Source organism: Balaenoptera ricei, chromosome 10 (assembly GCF_028023285.1).
Source record: "Balaenoptera ricei isolate mBalRic1 chromosome 10, mBalRic1.hap2, whole genome shotgun sequence".
In the NCBI taxonomy this organism is placed as follows: Eukaryota; Metazoa; Chordata; class Mammalia; order Artiodactyla; family Balaenopteridae; genus Balaenoptera; species Balaenoptera ricei.
In genome coordinates, this window is record NC_082648.1 from 49154674 (window position 1) to 49181473 (window position 26800).

General features: G+C 40.7%; 1 protein-coding gene across 2 annotated transcripts in view; it reads right to left on the reverse strand.

Moving 5' to 3' along the window:
* Positions 1–209: 209 nt before the first annotated feature.
* LRIG3 (leucine rich repeats and immunoglobulin like domains 3) overlaps positions 210–26800 on the reverse strand; it is a 46979-nt gene continuing 20388 nt past the window's right edge. The window contains exons 4-19 of one of the 2 annotated variants that reach the window (XM_059936366.1): positions 19986–20117; positions 19289–19432; positions 18109–18252; positions 17655–17798; positions 17099–17242; positions 16070–16150; positions 15006–15077; positions 12446–12517; positions 11766–11929; positions 9336–9656; positions 7267–7548; positions 5830–6282; positions 4890–5048; positions 3102–3245; positions 2736–3011; positions 1034–1473 (exon numbers count right to left, since the gene is read on the reverse strand). In XM_059936366.1, coding sequence (XP_059792349.1) covers positions 1229–1473; positions 2736–3011; positions 3102–3245; positions 4890–5048; positions 5830–6282; positions 7267–7548; positions 9336–9656; positions 11766–11929; positions 12446–12517; positions 15006–15077; positions 16070–16150; positions 17099–17242; positions 17655–17798; positions 18109–18252; positions 19289–19432; positions 19986–20117 — 2977 coding nt within the window. In that variant the 3' untranslated portion in view covers positions 1034–1228. Of the gene's footprint in view, positions 327–1033; positions 1474–2735; positions 3012–3101; positions 3246–4889; positions 5049–5829; positions 6283–7266; positions 7549–9335; positions 9657–11765; positions 11930–12445; positions 12518–15005; positions 15078–16069; positions 16151–17098; positions 17243–17654; positions 17799–18108; positions 18253–19288; positions 19433–19985; positions 20118–26800 lie in introns of those variants that run through there. The other variant, XM_059936367.1, reaches the window with a different exon arrangement.

Sequence of the window (26800 nt, forward strand, 5' to 3'; positions counted from 1 at the left end):
ATGTTTGTTCATTCAATTACTTCAAACTATGTCACTTAATTTTGGAAATGACTATATTCTTTTTTATATGTGTATATAGGCCAGTCATGTAATGATATTTTCAGCTAAATACTGCTTAAAACAAGTATTTTAAATAATTGTATACATTTAAGTAACAGATTTGATACTCAGTTTTTAACAAGTAGAGTTGTGGTGACCAAATTAGGAAAATATTTTAATTCTTCAAGAATGTTGCAGAATAGCTTAAGAGTACCTTTTCTGTAAGAACCGCTCATTCAGCAGAAAACGAAGCACAGCAAAGAACTCCACCAGCGTCCCATTATAACCTGGAACAGAGGATGAACACCACATCTGCTCTAGACATTTTAACAATAGAAAGGCACAATAAACCACTCTTGTTATAATTAAAGGGATGGTGGATGTGAAACTATTTGGAAAAGCACAAAGCATTAGACGACATAAAGCATTATTATAATTAAGGAAACGTGGCGTGAGCAGTGATTTCAGCAATGGTGGTTGTACTACAGTACACTGGACTACGACAACACATCTTTTCGTTTGTAGAGTTAGAAATAAATTAATGTACCTCAGATCTCTGTAGCTCTCATTTACAATGTGCTTTCACATACACTGATCTGGTTTGAGTCTATATTACAACCACCCTGGGAGGTACGAAGAACGATCATTTGCTCATAGTTTAACGTGCTGAATGTAATTTTCACCAACGTGAGACATGATAATATGAAATCATTAAGCCTAAAACGTGTTGAAAACAATAAAGATTGTTCTTGTTTAGATGGGGCTTGGGATCAAAATGACACATTTATTAAATGTAATGTGCAAAATAAAATGAAGTGGCCTCTATTCAAAAAACGTACAAGACAGTTATTGTTTAAAATGCTTTAGTACTCATTTTCAATAAAAAGGAATCTGGCATTATAAAAATACATAAAATAGTCATGGATTTATACCATTAATTTACATAAGATATTTTCTGCATCAAGCAAAGTTATAAAATAGTAAAATAGTTTTAAAAGGTATTCTTATATGAAAGTTACTCCCAGTATAAAATTTTTATAACTTTTTGTAATTTTGGTCCATCGGTATAAATAAGACATTTTATCCTTTTAAAATTCATAGCTCCACTTAAAAACATAGGATTCTCTCTCTTTTAAATAAAAGTCCACTTGAGGTAGTATGTTAGAACTCTTCCTTGGTCCCATTCAGTCTATGTGTCCAAGTCATAAGACTGAAAATTTGAAGTCCTGTGGTTTTCTAAGGTCTGTTTATAGGTACACGTGTGATTTTCTTGCTGAAAATCTGTCCTTTCTTTCCCATCTTCCTCGGACTCACAGTCCAAGTTCGGGGAAGAACGAGCTTTCAAGTGAAAGGTTCTTGGCTGACAATCTGATGACTGTCCAGAGCTTGAAAAGGCATCCAGGTGAGGTCTTCTCAGCGGCTTTCCAAATGTTCCTGAAAGAAAGAACCCCCTTGAGCACATGGGGCCTTTTGGAGCAATCAACAAAATGCATTTCAAATGAAGGAGCATCTTCCCCCATGAATGTGAGTACCCCACGGACGTTCTACAAGTCCACATTATGGGACTCAGGTGTATGGTTGTATATCTGTGCTATGGAGAAAGACCTTACAGAATGGAGCTGAGGGCACATGTGCCCCTCTTATACACACATCCACTGAATACAAGCAGCCCTTCTTCACCACGTCTCAGGACTTATAGTAACATTCATCATGGAGCAATGAAGTCCCCCAACAGAAGTTCTCCCGAGTCCTAGCAGTATTAATCGAGAGTCCCCAATTCTCCACAAAGCGCATCTGGATAGTAATGTACAAGTCAACTGTTCCTGAGTATAGCACATTTCTCTCAGAACAACCCGTATGTCTTGCCCTTTCTTCCTTAGTAGCAAATTATTATTCCATTGACTCAAATTCTTGCCTCAGTCATGTAAAAGATATTATTTTCATTTTTTCAAAAAGGAATATGAAAAATTATACCAGGACAAAACATGAAATTTCTTAAAAGCTGGGTAAAATATTTTAAAATTCTATTTAAAAAAAAAAAAAAAAGTTGTGGTTCATTTTTCCATGCAGTGAAAAGATGATCTCAGTTCTTCCATCCCATCGTCCCCATGCACTAGACTGAAAAATCCACAAATGAACCTCAGCGCCAGCCAGTGTCCACCAGCACTACCGAGGGCTTTAGGGCTCTGACAGCCTCCTTCGCAGGAGGTGGTCCAGCTTGGCTGATGAGCAGCTGCTGCCAGGTAGGACGCCGGCTGCCCTCTGACTGTGAGTTCAGTTATAAGCCACCAGACATCCCGAACCACAGCCATGCTGTGCACACAACTCCACCCCAAAGGCTGTTGTAGCCCAAAACCACTTTTTCCACATGACTGACAAACTGCACTCCTAAGTCACTTCCAAAACTCTTGTCTTCTAGATGATGCCACACACAGAGTTGCCCAGAAAGTTCCTAAGGCTTAGCGCTGGATTAAATACATAATCAAGTAAAATCCCCACATCTGCCTTTGCTTTTAGAAACAAAGATACTAACTAATACGATGTCACGGCAGCATCATTAAAAAGAAAAACAAACCAAAAAACAACACCAAAAACTATTTTTCACCACTCTGGCATTCAAAGCTCTCATGGCTCTCCCGCATGCAACTTGGAATGTGGGTCCTGAGTCAAGGTGTCTAATAATTTAATAAACTTACCCATGAAAGATTTACTCAGAGTAACCGATGCTGGCTCTGGACTTGGACTAAAATCTGCCGAAGACTTGTTCAGACATAAGTTGTTCATTCCAGGTCCTTCGTGTTGAGAGTAAGAAGAGCTGAGTAACTTCCTCACATGGGAAGGCCACCCTGTATCACTGACACTCTGCTCGCAGGATTCTTCTGAAGGATGAGGACATGGGTAGCCCTCCTTCTTCTTTATGTAACTGGGCTCATAGTGTTCCATTAAAGCTGTTCTTGGGTCAGGACCACAACCTTTTAAATTTGGGGACAATATCAGGAGACAGAGTTAATGCTTCTGGAGGTCTCTCCAGGAAACGGAACTCAGATAAGAAAACCACATACCTGTATGATAGGCTTCAAAAGGATCTGAGCCATACACACTCCCCTTCAAATACACAGGGCCTGAGGGTCCCAAAAAGGGACAAAGGAACGGGTCTGTGGCAGCTTCCACATCGGCTTCACTGCTGTTGTCAATGTGGCATGTCCCTTTAAAAACCACATCTTAGTCACTGAACCAATTTTGTTCAAGTACCATTCAACAGTCTCTCTCCACTTTTGACATTTTCCATATTTATAGATGAAAAGTTTAGATAGACTATTATACAAAGGAAACACTGCAGAAATTTATGGTAGAGTTTTTTCAAAATTTATTGATGCCTATGGATTAGTAACTGAGTAAATGTGTGATATCTTACTAAAGGAGGACTTGATTAACCATTGAACTGGAGCTAACCTCGTTGCTGGCCCCACCTAGTTTCCAAGAGACACTGATCTGTGTACGGACACTGCAGCTGAAGCAGCCATGGTCTGAACCACATGATGCCACCAGCACTGCCTGCTTCCTCCAGAAAGTCACTGATGACCAGGATAAGGCATTGGCATTTAACCAATGACCTCTTAATGGCCAGCTCAAAGATGAGCCTGGCCAAAAAAACAAACAAACAAACAAAAACGTATCCATGAGTATCTGAGCTAAATGATCCAGAAATGACATGCTGGTTAGTAGTGGACACAGCAGCTGAAGGACAAGAGACGTCATGAGGGTGAGAGATGCCACGATGGACCATGTGCCTGGGCAGCAAGAACTGGGCAGCTGGAGGGTGGGTGGTGGTCTCAGCAAGAAGCAAGCGTGCAGAATGTGACTCAGTAATGCTAGTGGCCTCTAGGGCTGCTCTGAGGGGGGACCAATCTCCAGTCCCAGCATCCAGGCGACATGGCACTACTATGCTCCAGTTCTGTCCCTTTAGACTTTTTTAAGCATCTTTTCAGTAAACCCTGCTCCAGCTGAATGAGCTTGGGCCTCTGCTCTTTGCAGCCAAATGAGTCTAACAGGGACTACAGCTTTTTTGCTCAAATCTTCTATCTCTATGCCCTCTATCACTGCCTTGCCAAGCACTTTGTAATTATTTGTGGAATTTTTTGTCTCACCACTGACTAAACTGTGAAACTGAAAACAAATATTCTTCCCTCCCAACTACGGAGTCCATCACAGAGCAGATATTCAATCAATGTTTGTGGGAAAAGATGGTAAGATGTTTGAGAATAATGTCACTGGCTGCTAGTTACTGAGCCCTTAATACGTGTCATTTTCCGTTATCATTGTATTTAAAGTTCACAACAACTTAATAGGGAAGGATTATAGCTGCCCAAGGTCACACACGGAGTGTCAGAAGTGGGTCTTGAACCAAGCTGATGCCCTTGTATTACGCTGCCTCCTTATTATTCTTCAAACAATACAGTTCTTAAAGTGAGAGTCAGTATTAGATGTCTCTAACAGAATGATTTTAAATCCTTTGACTTTTTAAGACCACACATGAAACCAGTTAATGTCATTTAAGTAAGAAGAACATTCAGGGCCAAAGAACATTTACAACGTAAAGGAAGTATTACATCGCCTGGAGGAATTAAATTTTATTTAACCTACTTGTCTTCTGTTATTGCTAGAAACAAAGATTTTTCTAGTATTTAAGAGAAGGCCATAACTATCTAATTTCAGCTTTGCTAGTGATTTTGGGCCAGGGCCCTCCATATATGGGGATATCAATTTCTTGTGAAAATTAATATTATATTTGAACATTCCATTGGGTTATTTCAAAACAACTACAGCCCACGTTCATTTTAAACACGTACCATTACTGCCGTGTTGTGGTAAGAAAAATCCGCCTCCTGAAGAAGTGACGAACTGGTGGTGGCTTCCACTTTCTGAGGAGATGTACCCATCCTGTCTGTCAGCTAATGTTCCCTGAGATGACAAATAACTCGGGGTGTCAGCCGGCAAGTTGGTCTCATCTGGAATCAAACAACAGCATTCCATTGACCAAGAATGATCGTAAATGCCACACGGGCTTCCCTTATGAATGGTACGTTCTGTTTGGTTTTCGGTGCAAATCAAATCAATCGACTATTGCAAAACCATCTTGATGTAAGGCAAACCAGGGCTCTGCTGCTCTGGGGCGCCTGAGCTGACTTTCTACTTTATGGCCTGTCGGATATTCCTCCCAAATTTCAAAAACAACAAATGCTGACAAAGGTAAAGGTAATTTTCATGAGAGCATATCTAAGGTTTTGAATTAAGCTTGATTTCTGCCATATTCCCAACTTAATATTATTCACTGATGTAGGAGTTTTGCACATATAAGTCAAAGTCCCTCTCCCACCAATAACTAGAATCTTCCCTAGATGCCTGTACACATACATGCACACATGCTCACACATGACAAAACGAAAAATGACGGCGGAGTGTAAGCCTCATGACTGAAGGGCTGTTCCTGGTCCCCCATCACCAGCTTGTGACAGGGTCAGACTGGTTTACGCTGTGATTTGGACGGTCTCTCATAGCCAACAGGATATTCTGATGAGGTCTTGACAGAAAGCACTCATCTTTAACCATCAGCTTCATTTTGGGCCAGGGTGTTATTTTTAGCTAACCGTAGTTCTGCAGCTTGAAACAAATGAGTCACCCTCGTGACACGGCCTGAGACTGTGAGACGCGCACTCAGAAGGAAATCACGGCGGGACCATAAGCACACACACGACTCCTGCACCCTGTGCCAGGCTTCTGTCGACACACCTGTGTTGGTGATGCTGCAATCTTCGTTCCTCCGCCGTGTGTGGTATATGACGACCACCCACACGAGCGACGTGCCCACCACACAGCAAACCACCGCGATGATCACGATGCCCATGGTGGCCCACCCATCATCGTCCAGTGAGGAGGCGGTCAGCTGAGGGGAGTCGCAGGTGGGGGTGGGGATCACGCTGAGGCGCACGTGGCCTCTCTCGGTGCCCAGGGTGTTCGACATTTCACATGTGTACTTCCCGGCGTCCCTGACATCAGAGTCCACAATGATTAGCAGCTGGTTGCCTGCTGCAAAAAAGTGCCTTTCAGTGACCACCAAAGGGCTGTCATCCTTGGTCCAGTTCAATCTGGGAGGAGGGCTCCCGCCCGCGATGCACTGCAGGACGGCCGTTTCCCCCTTGGTTACAGTTCGATCTAACAGGGGCCGCAAAAATGATGGCGTCTCTGAAATGACAAGTTATGTTTTTAATCTCCGACATGAAATTAGGGTTCGCACAGCATAAGACCTCGCGCTTAAATTTATTCAAGTGGGAGCTGAAAACTGTATTCTCCCACAACCTCACGCCCATGCTTCTTTAAGACCCTAAACATGTATACAACATCTGGGATTTCATTTCATCATTTGGCTGTCATTTACTTATAACATCAGTTAAGGATAATATTTACTATTCCTTTCTCTCAGTCTGTCTGACTCTTGGCAAGGCTGGGGAATGGTGGGAGTGGGGCAAAGCAAAACATTTTAGACATTCTTTAGAATTAGAAAATGTATAAAAATAATTTCAAGCACAACTGTGTGTGGATGGATGAAAAAAATCAGAATGTTTACATTTTCAAAGGGAAACTTTCTAGTGCTAGATGTCCCAGCCTATATTAAAATTCTGAAAAGAATTTACTTTTATTATTTGGTGTTCATAGGTTACTCTGATTTACTCTTTCAAAGATACACAAATGACTAACATGCTCACATTTTTAAAAAGCATCTGTTTAGGTAAATGATAAAAGATGAACTCGGATTTCCACAGTGGTTATGGGAGGCTGAGAAAAAAGTTAGGGCCCTTTCCATTTGTTTATACACTTATTTTCTTATATTCTTTATATTGTTAAGACTTTTAGTAGAGATTGCATGATGGAAAGAGCAGAGAAAGGTGACTCCTGCAAAAGGGAAAGCATCAAAGCATTTACTTTTCCCCCTCCTCACAAGGGAGGGAGCAGACTCATTTCACTGGCCACAGGCCTGAAGATGTAATACACTCGTGACTTCAAAGCTTCTGAGAAGCCATTGTCCCCTCCAGGAAAGGGCAGTGTCCTGTGGATCATCTCTCACCCTCTCAACTTCGGACACAACTTCTCACAGCTTCTTAGGGCCTTTGGGTGAGCCGGTATATTTAAGACTAACGTATATCACAAAATCTGAAAATATCCACTTACCGAGGACAGTCAGAGTTGCATTAGCAGAAATGCTTCCCGCACTGTTTTGAGCTGTGCAGCTGTACACCCCGATGTCCTCTATCTTCACGTCCACGATAAAGAACACGTCATCCTCGGGCATCACATGCATGCGTCTCTCCCTCGCGGCCGGGAAGTCTGTGCCCCCGTCCTTCTGCCAGGCTATCTGTGGGGCCGGGTGTCCCAGGGCAGCGCACTCCAAGCGTGCCATGGCCCCGGCACGGATGGTGAGGTCCATGGGGGTCTTGGTGAACGAAGGAAGCACTGAAATCAGAGACACAACATGGGCAATTAGCATTCTGGAGTTTGAGAGGTTCATTTTCATTCCCTTTTTTTTTTTTTTGATACTTATGAATGTCCCTGACATAGTAAGGCAGGGGTTATTTCCAACTGCAAGATGAGATGGAGTGATTAAGGTACTCCCTCAAGGTTACACAGGTACAGAAATGATGGGAGTCAGGATGAAACAGGTCACCTGAGCTTCAGACTGATGGTCTTTCTGCTATTTTCCAGTCGCTTTTTAGTTTCCTCAATAATTATCTGTGAGACCTTAGGCAAATCAGTTTATCTCTTTGTTACCCTGACCACTCCATTTTTTTTTTTTAAGTCTCTCCTGGTTCTAACATTCTATGACTTTAGACACGTGTTTTGTCCCACAATTTTTTGCCCTATGTGTCAGGCCTCAGCAACCATTCATTGAATGAATGAATCATATTTACTACCATGAAAGATATAAACAATTAAATGATAAACTGTAAAACTGTCTACCTGCCACACAAAGCACAGGATGAGATACTTTTATGAACAGCAGCTAACACTTATTGCATTTACTGAGTACTTACGCTATTCCAGGCACTCTGCTAAGTTCTTTACACAAATGATTTTATTTAACAATTATCATACCTCTATAAGGTAGGTACTATTACTCCTAACTGAAAGATGTGGAAAAGGAGGCACACAGAGGTTAGATAACTTGCTGAGAGTCCCACAGCTGTAAGCAGGAGTGGCAGGGTTCAAACCCAGATCTCTGAGCTAAGGGTGGTGTGCTTTCCGTTGGGGGGAATGTAAATTGGTGCAGCCACTATGGAAAACAGTATGGAGGTTTCCTAAAAAACTAAAAATAGAGCTACCATATGACCCAGCAATTCCACGCCTGGGCATATAGCTGGAAAAGAAGAAAACTCTAATTCTAAAAGATACATGCACCCCAGTGTTCATAGCAGCACTATTCACAATAGCTAAGACATGGAAGCAACCTAAATGTCCATCAACAGAGGAATGGATACAGAAGATGTGGTACATATATATACAATGGAATATTTACTCTGCTATAGAAAAGAATGAAATATTACCATTTGCAGCAACATGGGTGGACCTAGAGAATATCATACTAAGTGAAGTCAGACAGAGAAAGACAAATATTATCACTTATACCTGGAATCTAAAAAATAAACTAATATATATATAAAAAACAAACAGACTCACAGACACAGAAAACAAACTTACGGTTACCAAAGGGGAAAGGGAGAGGGGGAGAGATAAACTAGGAGGATGGGATTAACAGATACAAACTATTTTACATAAAATAGAAGCAACAAGAATTTACTGTATAACACAGGGAACTATATTCAATATCTTGTAATAACCTATAATGGAAAATTATCTGAAAAAAATACATATAACTGAATCACTTTGCTGTACACCTGAAACTAACACAGTATTGTAAATCAACTATACTTCATTTAAAAAAAAAAGGTGATATCCTTTAACTCTATACTTCATGGCCTCCCACATCAGACCAGTACATCGTGAACTCTCACAGAGCAAAACGTGTCTGGTTCATCTTGGTTACCCACCATGCTAAGTATGGGGTCTTCAACACAAAAACTGCTTGCTTAACCAAGACTATTAATCTTGTGGAGTGAGAAGGGTTAGGTGGAGAACTATAAGAGCAGAGGATAGGGTTAGCAGTAGGAAAAAGAGAGGAAACCAGGTACTTTCTGTTTCTAAAACATATCTTTAAACGCAAAAGGAAAAGTCAGATCACATACTATTTACTGTGAGCTTGGCTTTGACAGAGTAGGATGAACCAAAGTGATTGGAGATGACACACTGATATTTCCCTTCACTGGTAAATTCCACACTGCGGAGCCGAAGAATGGTGGTGTACTCCATCACCTCCCCACCTTGGGCCCGGAGGTGTGCATAATTTTCCATTTCAGCATCATGCAGTAGCTCATTGTCTTTTTTCCAAGCAAAAGTCATTGGGGAATCACTGCTGCTGGCAGCTGAGCAGACAAAACTCAAATTGGAACCTTTTATTGCCGACTGTGTTTCTGGCTGAACTGTGATCTGGGGTTTAGGAAAATCATCTGTTCAAAATGGAGAGGAGGAAACAAAACAGTTTTACGCTTGAGTCCAAATGCTACTCAGATCTGAACACCAAGAAACTCAAAACAAACAGTGGCTTAGGTTTTTACCCTCTGTGTATGTTTCACAGCTGGACCAGCAGTCCCAGTGTTGAAAATAACAGACTGGGAGAGAGTTTATAAAGTAATTCATTCATTTCAACTAGAGACTGAGCCCTATTTATCCATCATTAACTGGGAGGAGACTGGTATTTTGGAATACAGTTTATTGCAGACCTCTTGTGCTTTTTTTTTTTTTTTTTTTTAACATAAATACAAGAAGAAATCGGTTAAGACACTTACAGGCTCATGGATCATCTTTAAATGCTACTATTAGGAACTGCATTTTTTCCCCATGTTCTTCATAAATAAGCAGAAAAATTAAGAAATCAAACATGAATAATGATAACCAATACCACTAAAGACAGAAAATTAACACCCCACTTACCAAAAACAGAACTCATTAAAAAGACCAGTCATTTTTAGGTAGAGCAGGAAAAAACAATCCTGTAGTGAAAGGAAAAGCATTTCTCAAGCTCCCTGTGAGCCCCCGGCTGCAGCCTGGAGTTTAGAGTGGACAGTCCATCAGGTCGCTGTGCCACACTGTCAGAGCTACATTATAATTACAGCTAAGCAACTCTTTCATTCCAAACAGTTATTTTTAGTTCTCTGTTACTTTTTGGAAAAGTTACCTTTTTGAACTTCAGTTTCTCAGAGATGGTCTAAACCCAGAAGGAAGCATCTTAAAGCAACCAAAATGTATTATTTGGGTGCTCTGAAAAAAATAACGTGTGTGTGTGTGTGTGTGTGTGTGTGTGTGTTTATGAATGGGGTATGGGGGACCCTCTGACAACTGCAATGCAGGTAATTTCCAATGCCACGCCTGCATGCTGTAATCAAGATAGTTTCTTCTTCTGTGTGATTATTCTAAAATTCTCATCGGGTAAAAAATCTATGGGTACTATATAGATATGAGAGACTGTGTGTGTGTGTCTGTGTGTGTCTGTGTGTGTGTGTGTGTCAAAGTAATAGAGAGTTCATATCTTGAAGACTACAGAACTGAGAAATCAAGACCATGGAAAAGGAATAGCTCAGGCCCTTACAGATGAATGCCAAATGCTTATTTAGATCCAAAAGCTACATCAGATGTTTTATTTCCAGAAACCGTTGGCACCACTTAATGCTGCAACCTAAAAAAAATATGGTTTTCTTGTACTTAGCTAAACAATCATAGGCAAAGCAGTTTTAAATAAAATTTTAAAGGCCAATGTAGAAGTAGGTTCTGCAATATCTTAACACACATACTAAAATTCAAACAAAGTTTGATTTCATGTTCTGTACGCACATTTAGTTTTACAAAGGTCTCCATGGTAGCAAATAGTAAACAGCAGTGTAGCGCAGCAGACGGAAGACGGCACCAGAGAGATGAAAACTTGGGTTTTTGATCCAGATCTGCTAACTAGCTATCTGAAGTTGGGTAAGCAAATTTCTAACGCTGAGATGCTTAGATGCTAAAACAATGGACCTTAAATTTATTTACAATAAACTCAAACTTTCTGTTACTTGTAATGTTTTACCCACTAATAGTAAAATTTTTAGCAGACTATAAATCACTAGCTAATAATTTTCTCTTTCTATTCACCATAAACAGCATCTGCACAGGATTTAAGTCGAGCTCACAAGAGCCTCTCAACAACCCCCGGAACTGGGGAGAGCAGACAGCAGCATTCCCATTTCATAGATGCGAAGACTGAGATTTAGGGAATCACAGTTAAGTAGAAGGGCTGTGACTATCCTTCAGTTCTCCCAAGATCCAACGTCATTCTCTTTCTACCAAACCACTCTGATGCCAATTTTATAAGTTATAGAAAAAATTATAGAAAAAGTTTTTCTTTCCATCAGTAAAACTGTGATCATCAGCAAGCTACAGATCCATTCTCATCTACCTCAGCAGAAATAAGAGCTTTATTAAGGGAACATAAATTTATTGAAGTCCATTATTTGGACAAATGGGAGAAGAAAAAAAAAAAAAGAAGAATGAATAGAAAAGTCAAAGGCCATAGTTCCACTCACCACACACAAAGCCATCTGGGCTAACAGCAAAAATACTTCTTCCCTTCAGCAGCTGCGGATGGGCACAATTGGCATTTACAAAGCTCTGAAAATTGTTTTCCGCCACCCACTGTGGGAGCCATTTTAGCTGGCAATCGCACAGAAGGCTTGATGTATTTAAGTGCCTGAGGAGAGTAATTACATGCAATTTGTTTTGTACGAAATGCAGATTTCTACACGTATAAACTAAACTCAAGTAAATATTAACAAAGCAATGAATGGGGAAACCAAATACACACATCCCATGGACTACATATTCTATAGTCCATCATCAAATGCAAGACATGGAACTAGCACTGTTTTATTTTTGTTGGTGCTGTTCTTACTGACCAGCAGAGACAGAAGTGCTGATATACCGAAAATACCTTACTACTGAAAATTGGTTACTACGATGAGGCACTGTACTGTATTGGGTCCCACAAATTTCAACCACCAATTTGTAACAGAAAGAAAAAGAAACTCCTCTTTTCAACAAAAGGAACAAAAAACGAACTCCTCTTGCTTTCTGGTAACCAAAGTGAAGGGATGTGATGAATGTGCCAGGCACTTTCTATAGATACATAATCCAGGATGATCCACCCCACGTCAGTTTCCCCCTCGATGCTTTATGTGAAACTCTTGGAAGGAAAAGAAAAGCTTACAGTTGCTGAAGTTTCTTCATCTGTGAGAATGCATTGCCTTGTAATGACATGATTGCGTTGTCACTCAGGTCTCTGAAAAAGAAACCAAATCAAATACATTAGAGGGAATTATAGTCACTATGTGCCTTCAGGCAAAGGGTGGGCCCACGCTGCCACCCCATTCGCCACAAAAACACTCTCTGTGCCGAGATGCACAAATGGGGGTGACTAGAAGAACTCGTTAGGAAGCTTGGATTCAAGAACAAGGATATCTGCATCAGAGGCAGGTTCTGTTACGGTGAGAGAGATTTCATATCACCACATACAGGTTTTTTGACTCTTAAGGGCATAAGCTGTTCTGCCATGTTATTTTATTACACTTCTTATTATTCAAATTAGTAACCATTAGTAACTTTTAAATGCAGAAATAAAATTCCTCATAATTATGCTTTTAAAAAACCATCATGTATAGAATACCTTCTATGATACGCAACCATGTTAAGTGATTTACGTTTACACATTATTACATTTAATCCTCACATCAACCCAAAAACAGATGGTATAACTACCTTGGCTTGGCATGAAAGGGACAGATAAGATTTGAACTCAATTATTTTCAATTTCCAAACCTACGCTCTCAGTCACTAGCCCATTTTGCCACACACAACTCACTCATGGGGAGACAGATAGGTGTTCAGACAAGAGGTTTTCACTAAAACAAACAAACCAACAAACACTTCAGGCAGGACATTTATAAAATGAGAGAATATTCGGGGCTGGCTTTATTTTTAACTGGTGCTTATGAGCGCTCTGGATTAAAGTCCTCTCCACAGTGATTACTACTCCGTTTTCCTTTAAAAGGGTCAGAGTGGAGAAAAGGGATTTTGAATGAGACAAGTGGCAACAGAAGACAGAATCGAGGTCCCGAACGTGGGCACAGAAAGAGGCTGAGAGAGTCACGAAGGTTTAGGAAACTGAAGCAGAGGCTAATGCTCCACGGATCCACGAATTCCACTTTCCCAGAAATGGAATGGGTCAGAGGACAAACCCTTTTGGCTAGTTTCCCTTTGAAAATAATTTGTTTCAGTGAGCCCAGCAACACTGGCCCGCCTTTCCAGATGACGCTTTGCAGTTATCCCCTACAACCTGCCCTGCTACCCTGTCGGCGTGGCTGGCGATCCAGAGCTCCCTGCAACCAACGGGTCACTGCGAAGACGGCAAGATGGTGGTGCACAGATTAACAGCTAAACACACAGCACCAATGACGGTACCAAGCAAATGTGTACTTTATATGATAACTTCTTCTGTCCAGGTTAACAAATCATACAACTTTTGGCTATAAGCATTCCTTAATAGTCAGGGTGGACACACTTTATGCTGCTTCAGACTCCCACTGAACACATATACGTGCACCCACGGTTATCAGAAGCTGGCTCTGTGCTCCTGCAGGCTTTGACTCCTATCAAGGCTGGTTAGCTTGTGCTCCTAGTGCCTGAAAATATTCGAGTGCCTAAGTGTCATTTCAGAAATGTGTGCCAGGAGTTACTGGGGGCAGAAGATGTGAAGGCAAGAGCTGCTGTGATAGCAGGGGCTGCCCTGGTTTGAGCCCTGCTTCTGCCAGCTGCTAACTTACAGGTTAGTTGCAAAAGAGAGCGAGAAAAAGAATAAAGGAGGAAAAACAGGTTGTATGCTTCATAATTAAACAACAGTAACAATAAACAAAATTTTCAAAGTAGTGTTAAAACTCTCCTGTCACTCTCCAGGACTGGGATCTTCTTTTTTGAGCGTTAAGATGTGCGTTGCCTTCTTAACTGTCCGATGGAATCAACGAACCCTCAGAGCCACCACATCTTAACTTAAAAATTAAGATAATAGGGGCTTCCCTGGTGGCGCAGTGGTTGAGGGTCTGCCTGCCAATGCGGGGGACACGGGTTCGGGCCCTGGTCTGGGAGGATCCCACATGCCACGGAGCAACTAAGCCCGTGAGCGACAGCTGCTGAGCCTGCGCGTCTGAAGCCTGTGCTCCGCAACAAGAGAGGCCGCGACAGTGAGAGGCCCACGCACCGCGATGAAGAGTGGCCCCCGCTTGCTGCAACTGGAGAAAGCCCTCGCGCAGAAACGAAGACCCAACACAGCCAAAAATAAATAAATAAATTAATTAATTAAAAAAAAAATTAAGATAATAGCTATTAAATAGTTTTCTCATGAGTATTAAATGAGAAAATATAAATAAATACCTAGCATAATGCCTGATGTGCAGTGGGTGCGTGATAAATGGTAGTTTTTAAAAAAATTAAATATACCACTGCTTGAGAGAAATAACTAAAAGAAAACCCTAAAGTGATACAGAGCAATGCCCTTAAAGGCAAAAGAAATATGCACCTGTACACTTATACTCTCATATAGATATACAGACAGATAAGTAGGAAGGTAGGTAGACAAAGGACGGATAGATGTGTGTATTTTATTGTACTGAGAGGATACCAACAAAATTATGTACTAGTTTGTGTTATCTTTCATGACATAGAAGTAGATAACCATTTCAGACTGCCTTTAGGGTAACTAAATTCCTGCTACTCACAGATGTTCTAATGCATCCAAACCAGTGAAGGCTTTTTTGGTAATGGATCGAATCCGGTTTCCCTGGAGTATTCTTAAAAAAAAAAAAAAATTATAATGGAACAGTTAATAAAAGCCATTTTGGAGTGCAACTCTCCTGAAAAGAACTGCTTTTTAAATCATTTGTGAATATTCTATTTTCTTCAATTAAACAAGATATCCTTAAAAAAATGCATCCGTGCCATCTAGTTCAGTAATATGGTTCATCATGGCTGCAAAGCATTCGACAGGGAACCCAGCAAAAATAGGTATTTGAGAAGTTACTCTGATGGTTAAATCAAAGCAGTGATCTTTCAAAGAGGTAGAAACTTTATTCCAAGTAAAATGTCTCAGAACACTAATAAATAAAGCAGGTAATACTGGAGACTTTCTCCTTACCCCCCCACCCCATGGATACCTTCATCACCCACAGAAGTTTAGGACTAAATGGAAGTCAATTTGAAGATCGCTTGCTTAAAACACAGAATTTAGCCATCTTCAAGGCCATTTTGTGGCTAAATAGAAACATGTTTTTATCCTGTATTGCTTGGAACCCACTGCAGTGTTATCATTGGTCACTGGATCACTTCACTTAAACATTCCTGTGAGGCAAGTGCAACACTGCACGTTTCCAAATGCTGAACTTAGTGCACTAACCTTTTACACAGTAGTAATCCCAAGGGTCTAAGCACTCAAAACAACTTAAAATTCTTATCTGGATACTAAAGTCAGCTGCACTAACCCAAGTGTTGAGTAAAACCACTATACCCAAGGAAGAAAATCTAATCAATAGCAACCAGATTAAGCACCTATTTTAAAACTCTTTAAAGATGTCAACTTGTGTGTGGAACTGAGCTCAATTAAGACAAAGTGTTTAGGGAGTTCCCTGGCAGTCCAGTGGTCAGGACTCGGCATGGCCCTGGGGTTCAATCCCTGGTTGGGGAACTAAGATCCCGAAAGCTGCGTGGTGTAGCCAAAAAAACCCCCCCAAAACCCAAAATGTTTAGGTCAAAAAGCAACGCCAATTATGAAGCACATCATACTCACAACCGTCTCAGTTTGTCAAGCCCAGAGAAGGCACCATTCATGTCCTCAATGGTCCAAGAAATTTCATTATTCTTCAGATCCCTGGTTCAAAAAAGGAGAGTTACCGAAAGTGGTACCAGGTACTTAACAAAAGATACAGGCATTCTTGTTAGAGATATGCTTAGAAAGCTAAGATCACCACCCAGGTGGCATGTAATTTGGAAGAATTCCTCATAACTCCCCATATCATCTCTCTCTGCCCCTTTCAAAACAACAGAAAACTGTTTCTCTCCCTAACACAGATCTTACCTCCTGCCCTCCTCCCTCAGCAGCATTTTATACTTTTGTCCGAGATCAGGAGAGTTGATTCCGGCCCTATTAACTCCTCTATCAAGATGACTAAATTCTGAAAGACTTGAATAGTCTGAAAAATACATTAAACTTTAAAACCACTGCTCCAACCACACAAGCAGCAGCTCGCCAAAGCACACAGCATGTCTTTCAGTCATGTAATGCTTCGAACAGTGAACACAGCAAAACTTTCTGACAGTGCAAAAATCAAAAGCCCGTTGCACAACGTTAAAATTAACATTTGAACGATTTTTCAAAGGCCATTTAATCCAGCTTTCTCTTCTTTCTCTTGGGACAGAGATCAAGTCTGGATATAACTGGTCCAATAAACAGGCGTCTTCCTTTGCTGCCCTTTGTATATCTTTTTTGCTCTGGGTAATTTTTAATCTGCATTTTTACGAAGAAAAATTAGTGGATCTAAAATTGTTTTCCTCTTGAGCAGTGACCAGCTTCCTGGAGATCCTGAGAAGGCTGACTGCAATCACCAAACCAATCTGACCACTGTCCTTTTTAATCCCTTTAAGAAGCACACATGGATGAAATGGACCGATCTTAATCAAACTGATCTGGGAAAGATTAAGACACTACTTCTGAGGCTGTACACATTTCCTTCATAACAAAGGAAATCTGCTTGGAGAAAAGTGGGCGCATTTAGGAACCAATTAGGTTCATGGAGGAAGAGCAAAATGTGTAACTTACAAAGTCTTTAAACTGGAAAGCCCCCGGAAGGCACAATCAGCAATGTAGCTGACTTTGTTATTCCCAATGTGCAGTGTATTTAGCAAGCTTAGGCCCAGGAAGCTTGAATCATCCAACCTTGATAAGTGATTGAAAGTTAAGTCCCTGTAAAGAAAAAAGGAACAAAAAAACAAACGATAGCTTTTATTTTCCAGTTCAATGCAATGATTTGTTAAAAAAAAACACACAAAAACAGGTAATATATATTGCCACAATTACCCTTATTTTAAAACTCTGCCTTCTTAATAATACTCAGGTAAACATTATTTCTAATCCCAGTAATTAAAGAAAAATTCTCTTTATGTGAGAATCACCACCATGGCTTTAGCCCATGTGCCACAGAATTGAAACAGCAGAGCTGGCTTCAACTTATCACAAAACTATGACCAGGTTGCCTGTGAAAAAAAGCTGTCACCTTGGAAACTTTGTTATGAAAATTTCACAGATCAGTGGTAAGAAGCTCATGCTCTGGCATGACTCCTGCTCTCAAACCTGAGGAGAATAAAAGGCAACTCACAGCTCACTGAGTTTCTGGCAGAACTCCCAGGCATCAGGGCTGATCCTGTTGATGGCATTTTGGCTGAGATGAAGTTCCTGCAGCATCAGCAAGCCGTAAAGCCAGCCTTTGGTAATCTCTGTTAGGTTGTTATGGTCCAGCTGCCTGCATTTACAATAAGAATCAAAAGCAGGATCCCAAGTTCATTATCTAGACTCTTCAAAGGGGACATATTACAACCTATTACATATTCCTATTGTCATGAGATGTGTAGCTTTTGTTACACAAAGACATCAGCAGAAAATACTATGCTTATTAAATTCTCAGTCACATTACCTGAAACAAAACTTAATGCTAAATTATAAGACTGTAAATGATGAGATTTTAACATAGGATTTCAAATAAACGCTGCTGAATGCTCACTGAGCATTCCATGATCATACCACCTGAGTAGGAATTGATCACCCGCACTTACAAGATTTCCATGTTGCTCAGCCCCCAGAAAGCTCCATCCATAAGTTTTGTCACTCCATTTCTTTGCATTTTCAGAGACTTCAGAGCACCAAGCCCTTGGAACGTGAGCCCATCGACGTTTTTGATCTTGTTTCGGTTCAGTTCACTACATTGGATGTTATAGTTAAACAGTTAGCTTATATGACAAACTCTGGAAGCAGTAATAAAATGTGACATTACTGCAATCTAGTTAAACCAGCCTGTGTTAAATTACATAGAATGTTTTAAATTTCTAAGCATTTTTATTGAGAAGAATTTTGATTTACTAGCAGTGAGTAAATTTCCTTCTGAAACATGTGATGTATTTTTGGGATAATCAAATACTGACACCAGACTGCACTTCAATTTCTAAACTGTTGTCCATTCAGTATAGAAGTAAACACATTAATATTGGTCTTTAAAGTATCCAGAATGGGAGTACTGAATATCACATTAAAACACGAGGTCTATTCAGGAGCAGGGCCGTCAAGTTTATCCTGTTCAACTGCTTACAAAAGTTGATTCCTCTCTGTCACGATTTGTACTGTGTTTAATGCTTCCTCTTTAAGGCAGTCATTCTCAACCTTGGTTGCACTCTGGAATCACCTGGGGAGTTTTAAAAAATTACTGAAGCCTGGATCTTACCCCCAGAGGTTCTAATGTAATTGGTCTAGGGTGTGGCCTGGGCACTGGGATTTTTAAAAGCTCCCCAAGTGTCTGTAATGTGCAGCCAAGGCTGAAAACCACTATACTGTAGGAGCCTGTTCACAGATTATTCCACCGTTATTAATGAGACAGTGCTTTACAGCTCCTTAAGCTATCAGGGGCCCTGCAGTCATTGGTACTGTTCTCACGATCCACAGCTGTGGAGAGTCACCATGATGTCTTCAGTGCCATTATGATGCCTTTGTACGGAGGTTGTTCAATGATTACACTGCTCACTCTTTCAGGAACAATCCAACCTGCCTTGTCAGGCAGAAGCCTGTACCGGGTGACTTTTAAGGCTCTTTCTGACTCAGTGATTCTACAACTCCAGCTCTCAGAGGAAAGGTGGTTACATCCTTGCTTCTAAACTCCTTCTGCCACATTGTGGATTTTAGGGGGTAGGTGCCAAAGGTTTAGAGGAGGTGAGGACACAGAATCTAAGAGGACATTTTACTTACAGGTGTTGCAGTTGAGGCAGTCTAAACATCTTGGGTGGGAGAGCTGAGATCCGGTTCCTGTTCAGCTTCAACACCAGGAGTGTGTTGGCCAAACTGTCAAAATACCCAGGTTCCATGGATGTCACTCGGTTGCTGTTGATATACCTGTTGAAAGTCTGAAGATGAGCTTCTCGTTCTGGTTCTTTGGGAAGTTAAAGTGCATGTTTTCTCTGTATATAAAAGACTCTCCAGAGAACCTACCCATCACTTGTAACAATGGGCACTTAAAATAATTAACTCTTTAGGCCCTTGCAGGCCAATATCGACTGTGATTCACACATATCTCTGGGGGAAAAAGTGACTAAAATATAGGAAGATAACAAACATTTGTTAGAGACCCTTACCCAATTTTTGTGAAATTCATTTATTAATGAAATACAACCAGGGGTTTAATTTTGATTATTTTTTTACAGAAGCACTTGTTTTTTCTATAACAGTCAAAGGATGTCTCAATTTTTGTAATCCAATAGTGTAAGAATAAAATGAAGATTGTGGTTATTTGGGCTTACAGAAAATTACCAGTCAATAAGAAAGTTACATTTTTGATCCATCAGCAGTAAGAAATGGTCAGAGTTCTGGTCCCTATCTTAAAGTTGTTTCCTTTCTTAATATAGCACAATATTTTCATCACAGGTGAAAACTGTTAAAAACGACTTACAGATATTTGAGTTGTAGGGGTGGAAGTGCAGTTTTAAGCTCTGAAATATTATTGCCACTCAGGTCCAAAGTTTCGAGGGATTGAAACTGTCTCAGATGTTCAGGTAATATTTCCACAATCTTGTTTCCAGCTCTGGATTTAAAGAATAGCACAGATAACAGGGTTAATGGTACAACAATCTGAAAGGTGAAAAATATCTTCTATTTCTAACTCGTTCTTCAGAAATTTAGAAAACTGATTGTTCTACACAGCACGTTAAAAAGCAACTCTTTAGTCACTTTAATGTTGCATTAAATAGTAAATCATAATTTTAGAATTATGAAAAGCTTTCCTATATAAATCTGGGTGTGTTTAACAGCTGTGGTTGTCTAAATGCAATGCACTTAAACTGATTTTTCTTTCTGTTATTTTGTTAACAGTCTTTCTTCCTTATCATTTTATGAAATGGGATATGAAATGACTAGCACCAAGTTGGCATTCCAGGCACTGGTGTGTTAGTTCCCTATTCTTTCTTCTTGAGTCCTAATGCATTTCTAATTCTTCTCTTGGAAAGCATACACACTACAGGTGCCAGTGAACTTAAAATACTCATCAGATTGGGCTTTTTAAAAGCCATCCTAGAGAAATCTCTTTTTCTTTGGAAATAGCAAGTTTCAATGCATGGCCATAGTCTTCAAAACCAGTGGATATGCTCCAAGTCTTTGAATATTATAAAAATAAGAGCACACCAGTCTAAATAATCTCTGGGAGCAATTAGATTTTTTAAAAGTTTGGCATTAACTGTCTTAAACACCAGACCATGATGTCCAATATTGTAGCCACATGTGGCTCTTTACATTTAAATTAAAATTAAATGTTAAAGTTCAGTTCCTTAGTCATAGTAGCCACATGTCAGGTCCTGAATAGGTGCCTGGTATCGGTCAAATGGGCCAGTAAACACACAGAACATCCCAACTATCGTGGAAAGCTCTACTGGTGAGCACTATACTAGACCACAAATGAAAAAAGATAAACAAAATAAAACAAAAAGAGGCCAAGTCAAAGCTTTTAGAAGGTCATCAATACAACAGTTTCCAAGGGGGAGATTCAGCATTAAACAACAATCTTGCTAGAAAACAGGAACCAAACTGATGTGCAAGCCATCTTAATTGTCATATTAGACCAGGTAGCTTGGACTTTTTAGACCATTATTAGGCAGGGGAAAAATGACATGTCAAGGGAGAAAGGCTGGGATGATGGCAGAGTCCACCTACAAAGAAGGGTCTTCGCTTTACAGCTCAAGGAACAATGAAACAATCGAAGGCTCTAAGTAGACCTCTGTATGTCATATAAGTCACGTGCTGCCATTTTTAGGTAAACCCTCACTTAAGGGGAAAACTTAGAAAGAGATTTCATATGTGTATCTTTCTTACCAATAACTGCATTTGTATAGTGCTTTGAGTTCATTAAGTTCTTTTGCATTACTGTAACTCTCAGGCCTCTCACCATCACAGAAGGTTCCTGAGTTAGGAGCACCTCTTATGTGTTTTCACAAAATCCTCTGCTGTGTGTGACACAGCACTTTTTATGCTGTTGGTCTTTTCTGCCATACTGTGAGCTCCTTTAAAGCAGGGCTATATATCTATCCCCGTCTTGGAATGTATATGGAATCTAGTAACGCTGAGGGCATTGGATGCCAAGCCCTATGCTACGCATTTTTCATATATTATTCCATTTAGTTATAATAACATTTCTCTGCTGTTTAAATTAGGAAACTAGAGCTTTTAACGTAACAAGTCCAAGCACTCCCCCCAGGCCACCTCACAGAGTAAGTCCCTATTGGTCCCAAAGCAATCCCTGAAGGCTGTTTCATAGAACACAGTTTCAAACATTCAAACAACTTAATTTTGGCAATTAAGTTCTTACTTTCTGGAGGTGAAGATGCACCTCCAGAAAGGCCCGCAACTTCCCACTCTTGCAAAAATGCTGAGCTACCGGTTCCAAACTGCTGTGGGAATCCACACCAGCTCACTGAGCCATCATCATGCCAACACTAAGGATGCCCTGGAAACTGGGTTCCCCCCAGTCTGTGCTTGCACCCCAGGAGGAAAAGAGTGTCACCAAGAGTTTGCATGCGTTTGGCACCCAACAGAGTAGAAGACCAGCTTCCTGAATGTGTGCAAATGCCAGGTGCTGCTTTCCCCGTAAGTGGAGAAACCAGGTTGTACATTTTAAATCTATTTAAATAACAATGAACTAACAAAACTTCTCAAAATATTGTGAAAAATCTTCCCTATGTTACTTCTAAGGACTGTCAGGGAATCGTCTTTTTTGACCCAAGTCATCCAAAAATCTAACCCTATTTTTAAAGTAATCCTATACAAGGTAACAGGCAGGGGTGATGTATACCCTAACAGCTGAACTCTGTGATAATAGTAAGGTTTAAAAAAACAGGGGGTGGTTAGCAGTCCCATGTACAAGTCACAACTATCAAACCCCTCGGATTCCCATGAAGTCTTACAGACTTTGTCTAGAGTCAAGTCAGCCATGACCTCTGATTCTGACCATTTCCCACATCTGGATTCGTCAGTGTGCAAACCCCTTGATCTAGCTGTGAGGTACAGGGTAATGCAAGTGAGACAATTAGTCAATTTCTACATCCCGGAGATGGATTCAGTCCAAGAGACAAGCCACAGGGCCTCAGGGTCAGGGTGTGTGGGTTAAAGAAAACCACACTTTAGGGGACAAAAACGTTCTCTTAAATACACAACCCAAATGTTTGCATTACCAGGAAGCCCCCCACCCCCACAAACAGCAGAGTAACCCTGAAGCACCCTCCTCTCATCTCCTTCCCTCTCCGTCCGGTCCGCAGCCACTGCCGCCCATCAAATTCTGCACCTGGTTTTGGTCCCCAGGTTGTCTGGGGCTAGCTAGTACAGCTACGCTTACATTTAACAACAAGAAGAAACAGCCATAGGTTTTCGCAATAAATGGAGCAAACTGGTTTCTGGTGGGAGGGAGAGGGAGGCCCACAGGTGTCTATCACGTTGCTCAAATAAGGCTACAAGTTAGATAACAGGCCATACAATCTTTGGTTTGTGTATTTGTTTGTTTATAAGGTAATTATGAACAAGGTATTAAAACTGCCAATTACTCGAGTGACGAATAAAATTTTCCTTGCAGTTAAACAGCCAAAGCCAGCGATTTCCTGAGCTGCACACCTCCTAAATTGCAGTGTGAAAGTGCTCAGTTATAAACGGCGCCTGTACAGTGCGTCTTTGTCAGCACTTCTTCCCAGCACAAAAATCCCTTACAACTGCCAGGATAATGGTCCCTGTATCACAAAATTTTAACTCTGTTCTAATGGAACTGAACTAAGTCCAAATACCAGTTTCATATTAGCTCTCAGACTAACTGGCAAATAACCACCTAATATGTACAAGTTTAAAAAAAAACTTGCCTTATGTCAAACAAGAAGGGTTTAAAAAAAGACAACTACCTTAAAAAACTAGATTAAAAAATCTTTTTATCACCTAAAACCCTCAAAATAAACATACTTCATAATAGAGTGGGTTACAAGTAACCACTTCTAGGAGACAAAGATTCAATTCAACTCTGGCTTCAATTTTTCTCCAATTATGGATAAATGCCAAATTTGATGAACATATTAAAGCACTGCAGTTAGTTAATATTTTTGGCAGGAAATGTGCAATCCTTCAACAAAAAACAAAACAAAACAAGCTATCTTTTTCCATTACTTAAGTTAATGTGGAAATGTCATCTTTCCATTGTTCAAAAATCTGTACTCTGAGCATAAGAGGGCGTTTCAGCCTTGTGCAAATCCATCGTAAGGACCACGAATATTTTGGTCATCTATGTTTGTTGATAGTACAAGGCATTCCATGGTCAAATCATTGCTGAGGTCAAGGCGTTCCATGGTCAAATCATTGCTGAGGTCAACCAGTCCCTTACAGACAAACACAGACTTGGGGGCCTGGTCAGCTGGAATGCAGATGGTTCCCTCAGGCTTCTCAGAGGCCATGGGAATAACAGGAGGCCTAGGTATGTCAGCCTTGGCTTCTCAGGCCCAACAATAATGGTTTCACTTCGTCATTAATTTCACCTTTCAGCCTTTGCCAAATACCTTTAAGCAGAAGCAAACCCGACTTATGATATTTACATGATGATATTTGCTCTGAGAGTCCTGAAGATCTGACAACGAACAAGATGGATATGGTCACTGACCTCACAGCACTGAAAATCTAGTGGGGGAGAACAGGCAGGCAAAAGGGAGTGGCCACCAGAGGGATAAGTGGAAGAAGAAAGGACAGTCTCCTAAAAAGTGATGGGAGGGGTGTGGGCGTCAGCCAAACTTCCCGTGGCAAGGAGAAGGCTAGAGTTCCAAGCAGAAGCAAGTGAGAGCAAGGCAAGGCTTCTTTCCCTTGAGGAAATGAGTGGACACTGGAGAAAGAGGAAGTTGAGGAGTGAGGTGCTGGGAGGAGAAGAGAGTGGGTCAAGTGGGACCCTGTAAGCCATGTTGGGCATTTGGCCTTTGTCTCAAGATCAAGTAGAGGGAGGAGGACAGAGGATTTCGAACGGTGGGGTGACAATATTCGATGTGCATTTTGGAAAGACTGCTCTGGCAGCAGTGGGGAGAAAGACTGGGTGGGGCACAGGCAAGAGGAAGGACAGAGGACAGAGGAGGGATGGAGGGATAATGGCGACGGTCTGCCTGGACACCTGTTTTGGGGGTGAAGCACCGTTCTTCCTCTGGTTTCCAGGGCACAGGCCGTGCTTTCCCCCTCCCCTGACATACAGGCTCAGGTTTCCAGCTCTGCAGCCTCTGGACACTGGGACCCAGTTCAGCACTACTGGAGTTCCCATCCACACTACTCACTACCCCTGTGATCTGTCCGCTTATACGAGAGGCCCTCTAAAGCAGGAGGTCCCCTTCGAAAGCAGAGTAGGGTCCTCTCTTGCTCAGGTGTGAGAAGCTACTGACCAGAATAGCCCAGTTCTGGCATTTTCATGTCTGTAATCACCAGGAACATGGACAAATGTGTTATTCTTATATATAAGAAATGTGTGCATTTGTTCTGATACTCGGAACACTTGTAATAAATGTAAACCCAAACTAGATTAATAACAGTAAAATATAATCTATGAGGTTATTGACCACTTGGTACGATGATGATTGGTTCTTTTTGACTCACTGTGATCTCCAGAAAGCATGAGAGTCTCAAAAGAACTTCATGCACACCTAAGTGGATATAAATGGTATGAGTTTATTTCTGGAGTCGGAGAAGAGAGTCCCAGAGTGGAATATTCTTTGTGAGGAACCGGAATATCAGGTTTTTTCACACTGGAATTCCTGAAACCAATTAAAGTGTAGCTTCTTGGTGAATAAGAAATCTCTGTCAATAGTTTCAGGTGTCTCCTACCTACTGCACAACATAAAGGCAGCTGAAGGCTTTGCAGCTTGATGTGTAAAGACGTGCAAACTTGGCTATTTAGAGAAGGTATGCACGTGTGGCATTTTCCTTTTAGAGAGGGTATGTGCAGTGAAATTTAATCTGAAACCATTTTTTTAACACGTTGCAATGCCCCTCTTTCTTAGAATGCATTACTCTGACCACATCCCTGAAATCCAATTCAGTTACTGCAGCCAACAAATTGCTGAATCCGTGCTCACTCTGTACAACCATAGAGCAAGCACATTAACGGTACTGGTTGGGACAGTTGGCCTGGCCCCAAGGAAATACTGATTTCTATATATAAATTGTAAGCAACTGGTTTAACACCATTTATAAAGGTATTACAAGTTGTTAAAGAAAACACGACATTTTGCAAACACATTAAAGATCACTTATATTTCTAACAATAACTCCTCTCCCCTCCCTACCCCCCTTCCCCACCAAAAAAAAAAGCTTCCTTGAAAACTACCTTGGCTGGAATAACTAACACCCCATAAGATTAGGCTTCTTTTAGCAGAGAGACTTAGCAAGCAAAGAACCTCTCCCATGCAGATAAAAATAAACTGTCTCTGCTCATCTTTTTTTTTTCTAAAAAGATAATGAAGAAGTTTCATTAAAAGAACACATGTTTAGACCGGTCCACTGGTCCTGTGGCATCAAAGGATAAAGCCAACTGAGGAAGCTTCTGCAAGGAGAAAGATTCTTGATGAAGAAGCAGTGATATTAAGCAGCAAAGGAGCCACGGTAAGGAGCAAAGAATCCGTTCTTTCAGCTAAAAGTCAGGTCAACATAAAATATAATTATCTTTTGGATTGTGAACATGATAAAGTTGCTCACAATGTTTTAAAATACAGAGATCCTTCAATAATCAGAGCCCTAGTTATGTGCCAATTATAATACATGTAAGCTTGAAAAAAGAAATAGAAGTAGGAAACTCATTTACACCACATAAAAAACAACCTTTTTTGATCCCCAAATAGAAATTCTATTTAGTCCTTTTATGTAAACAGAAATTTAAGGGCAGGTCCTAGAAGACAACAGGATCCTAAACAAGACACTTACTGAACAATTATTTTAATATGAAATAACTGAATTATATACAATAAAAATTAACTCTACTTTTATTTAGTAAAATTAAAAAAATTTTCCCTACCTCTCTTTGGAGGCAGGGTCTTCCACAGCCATTTTCACAGGTCAAACCACTGCTATGGTTAAGCTGTGAGTTTGAGTCTCCCCACAAGTTTGTGATTTACTTGTGATTGAAGAAAATCTCTGATTCGTATTTGGTTCCCCAAACTCAGGATTAAATGAATGGATTCAAGATGCTGAAGTGACCAAATAGTCTTAATTAGTCTTGAAACT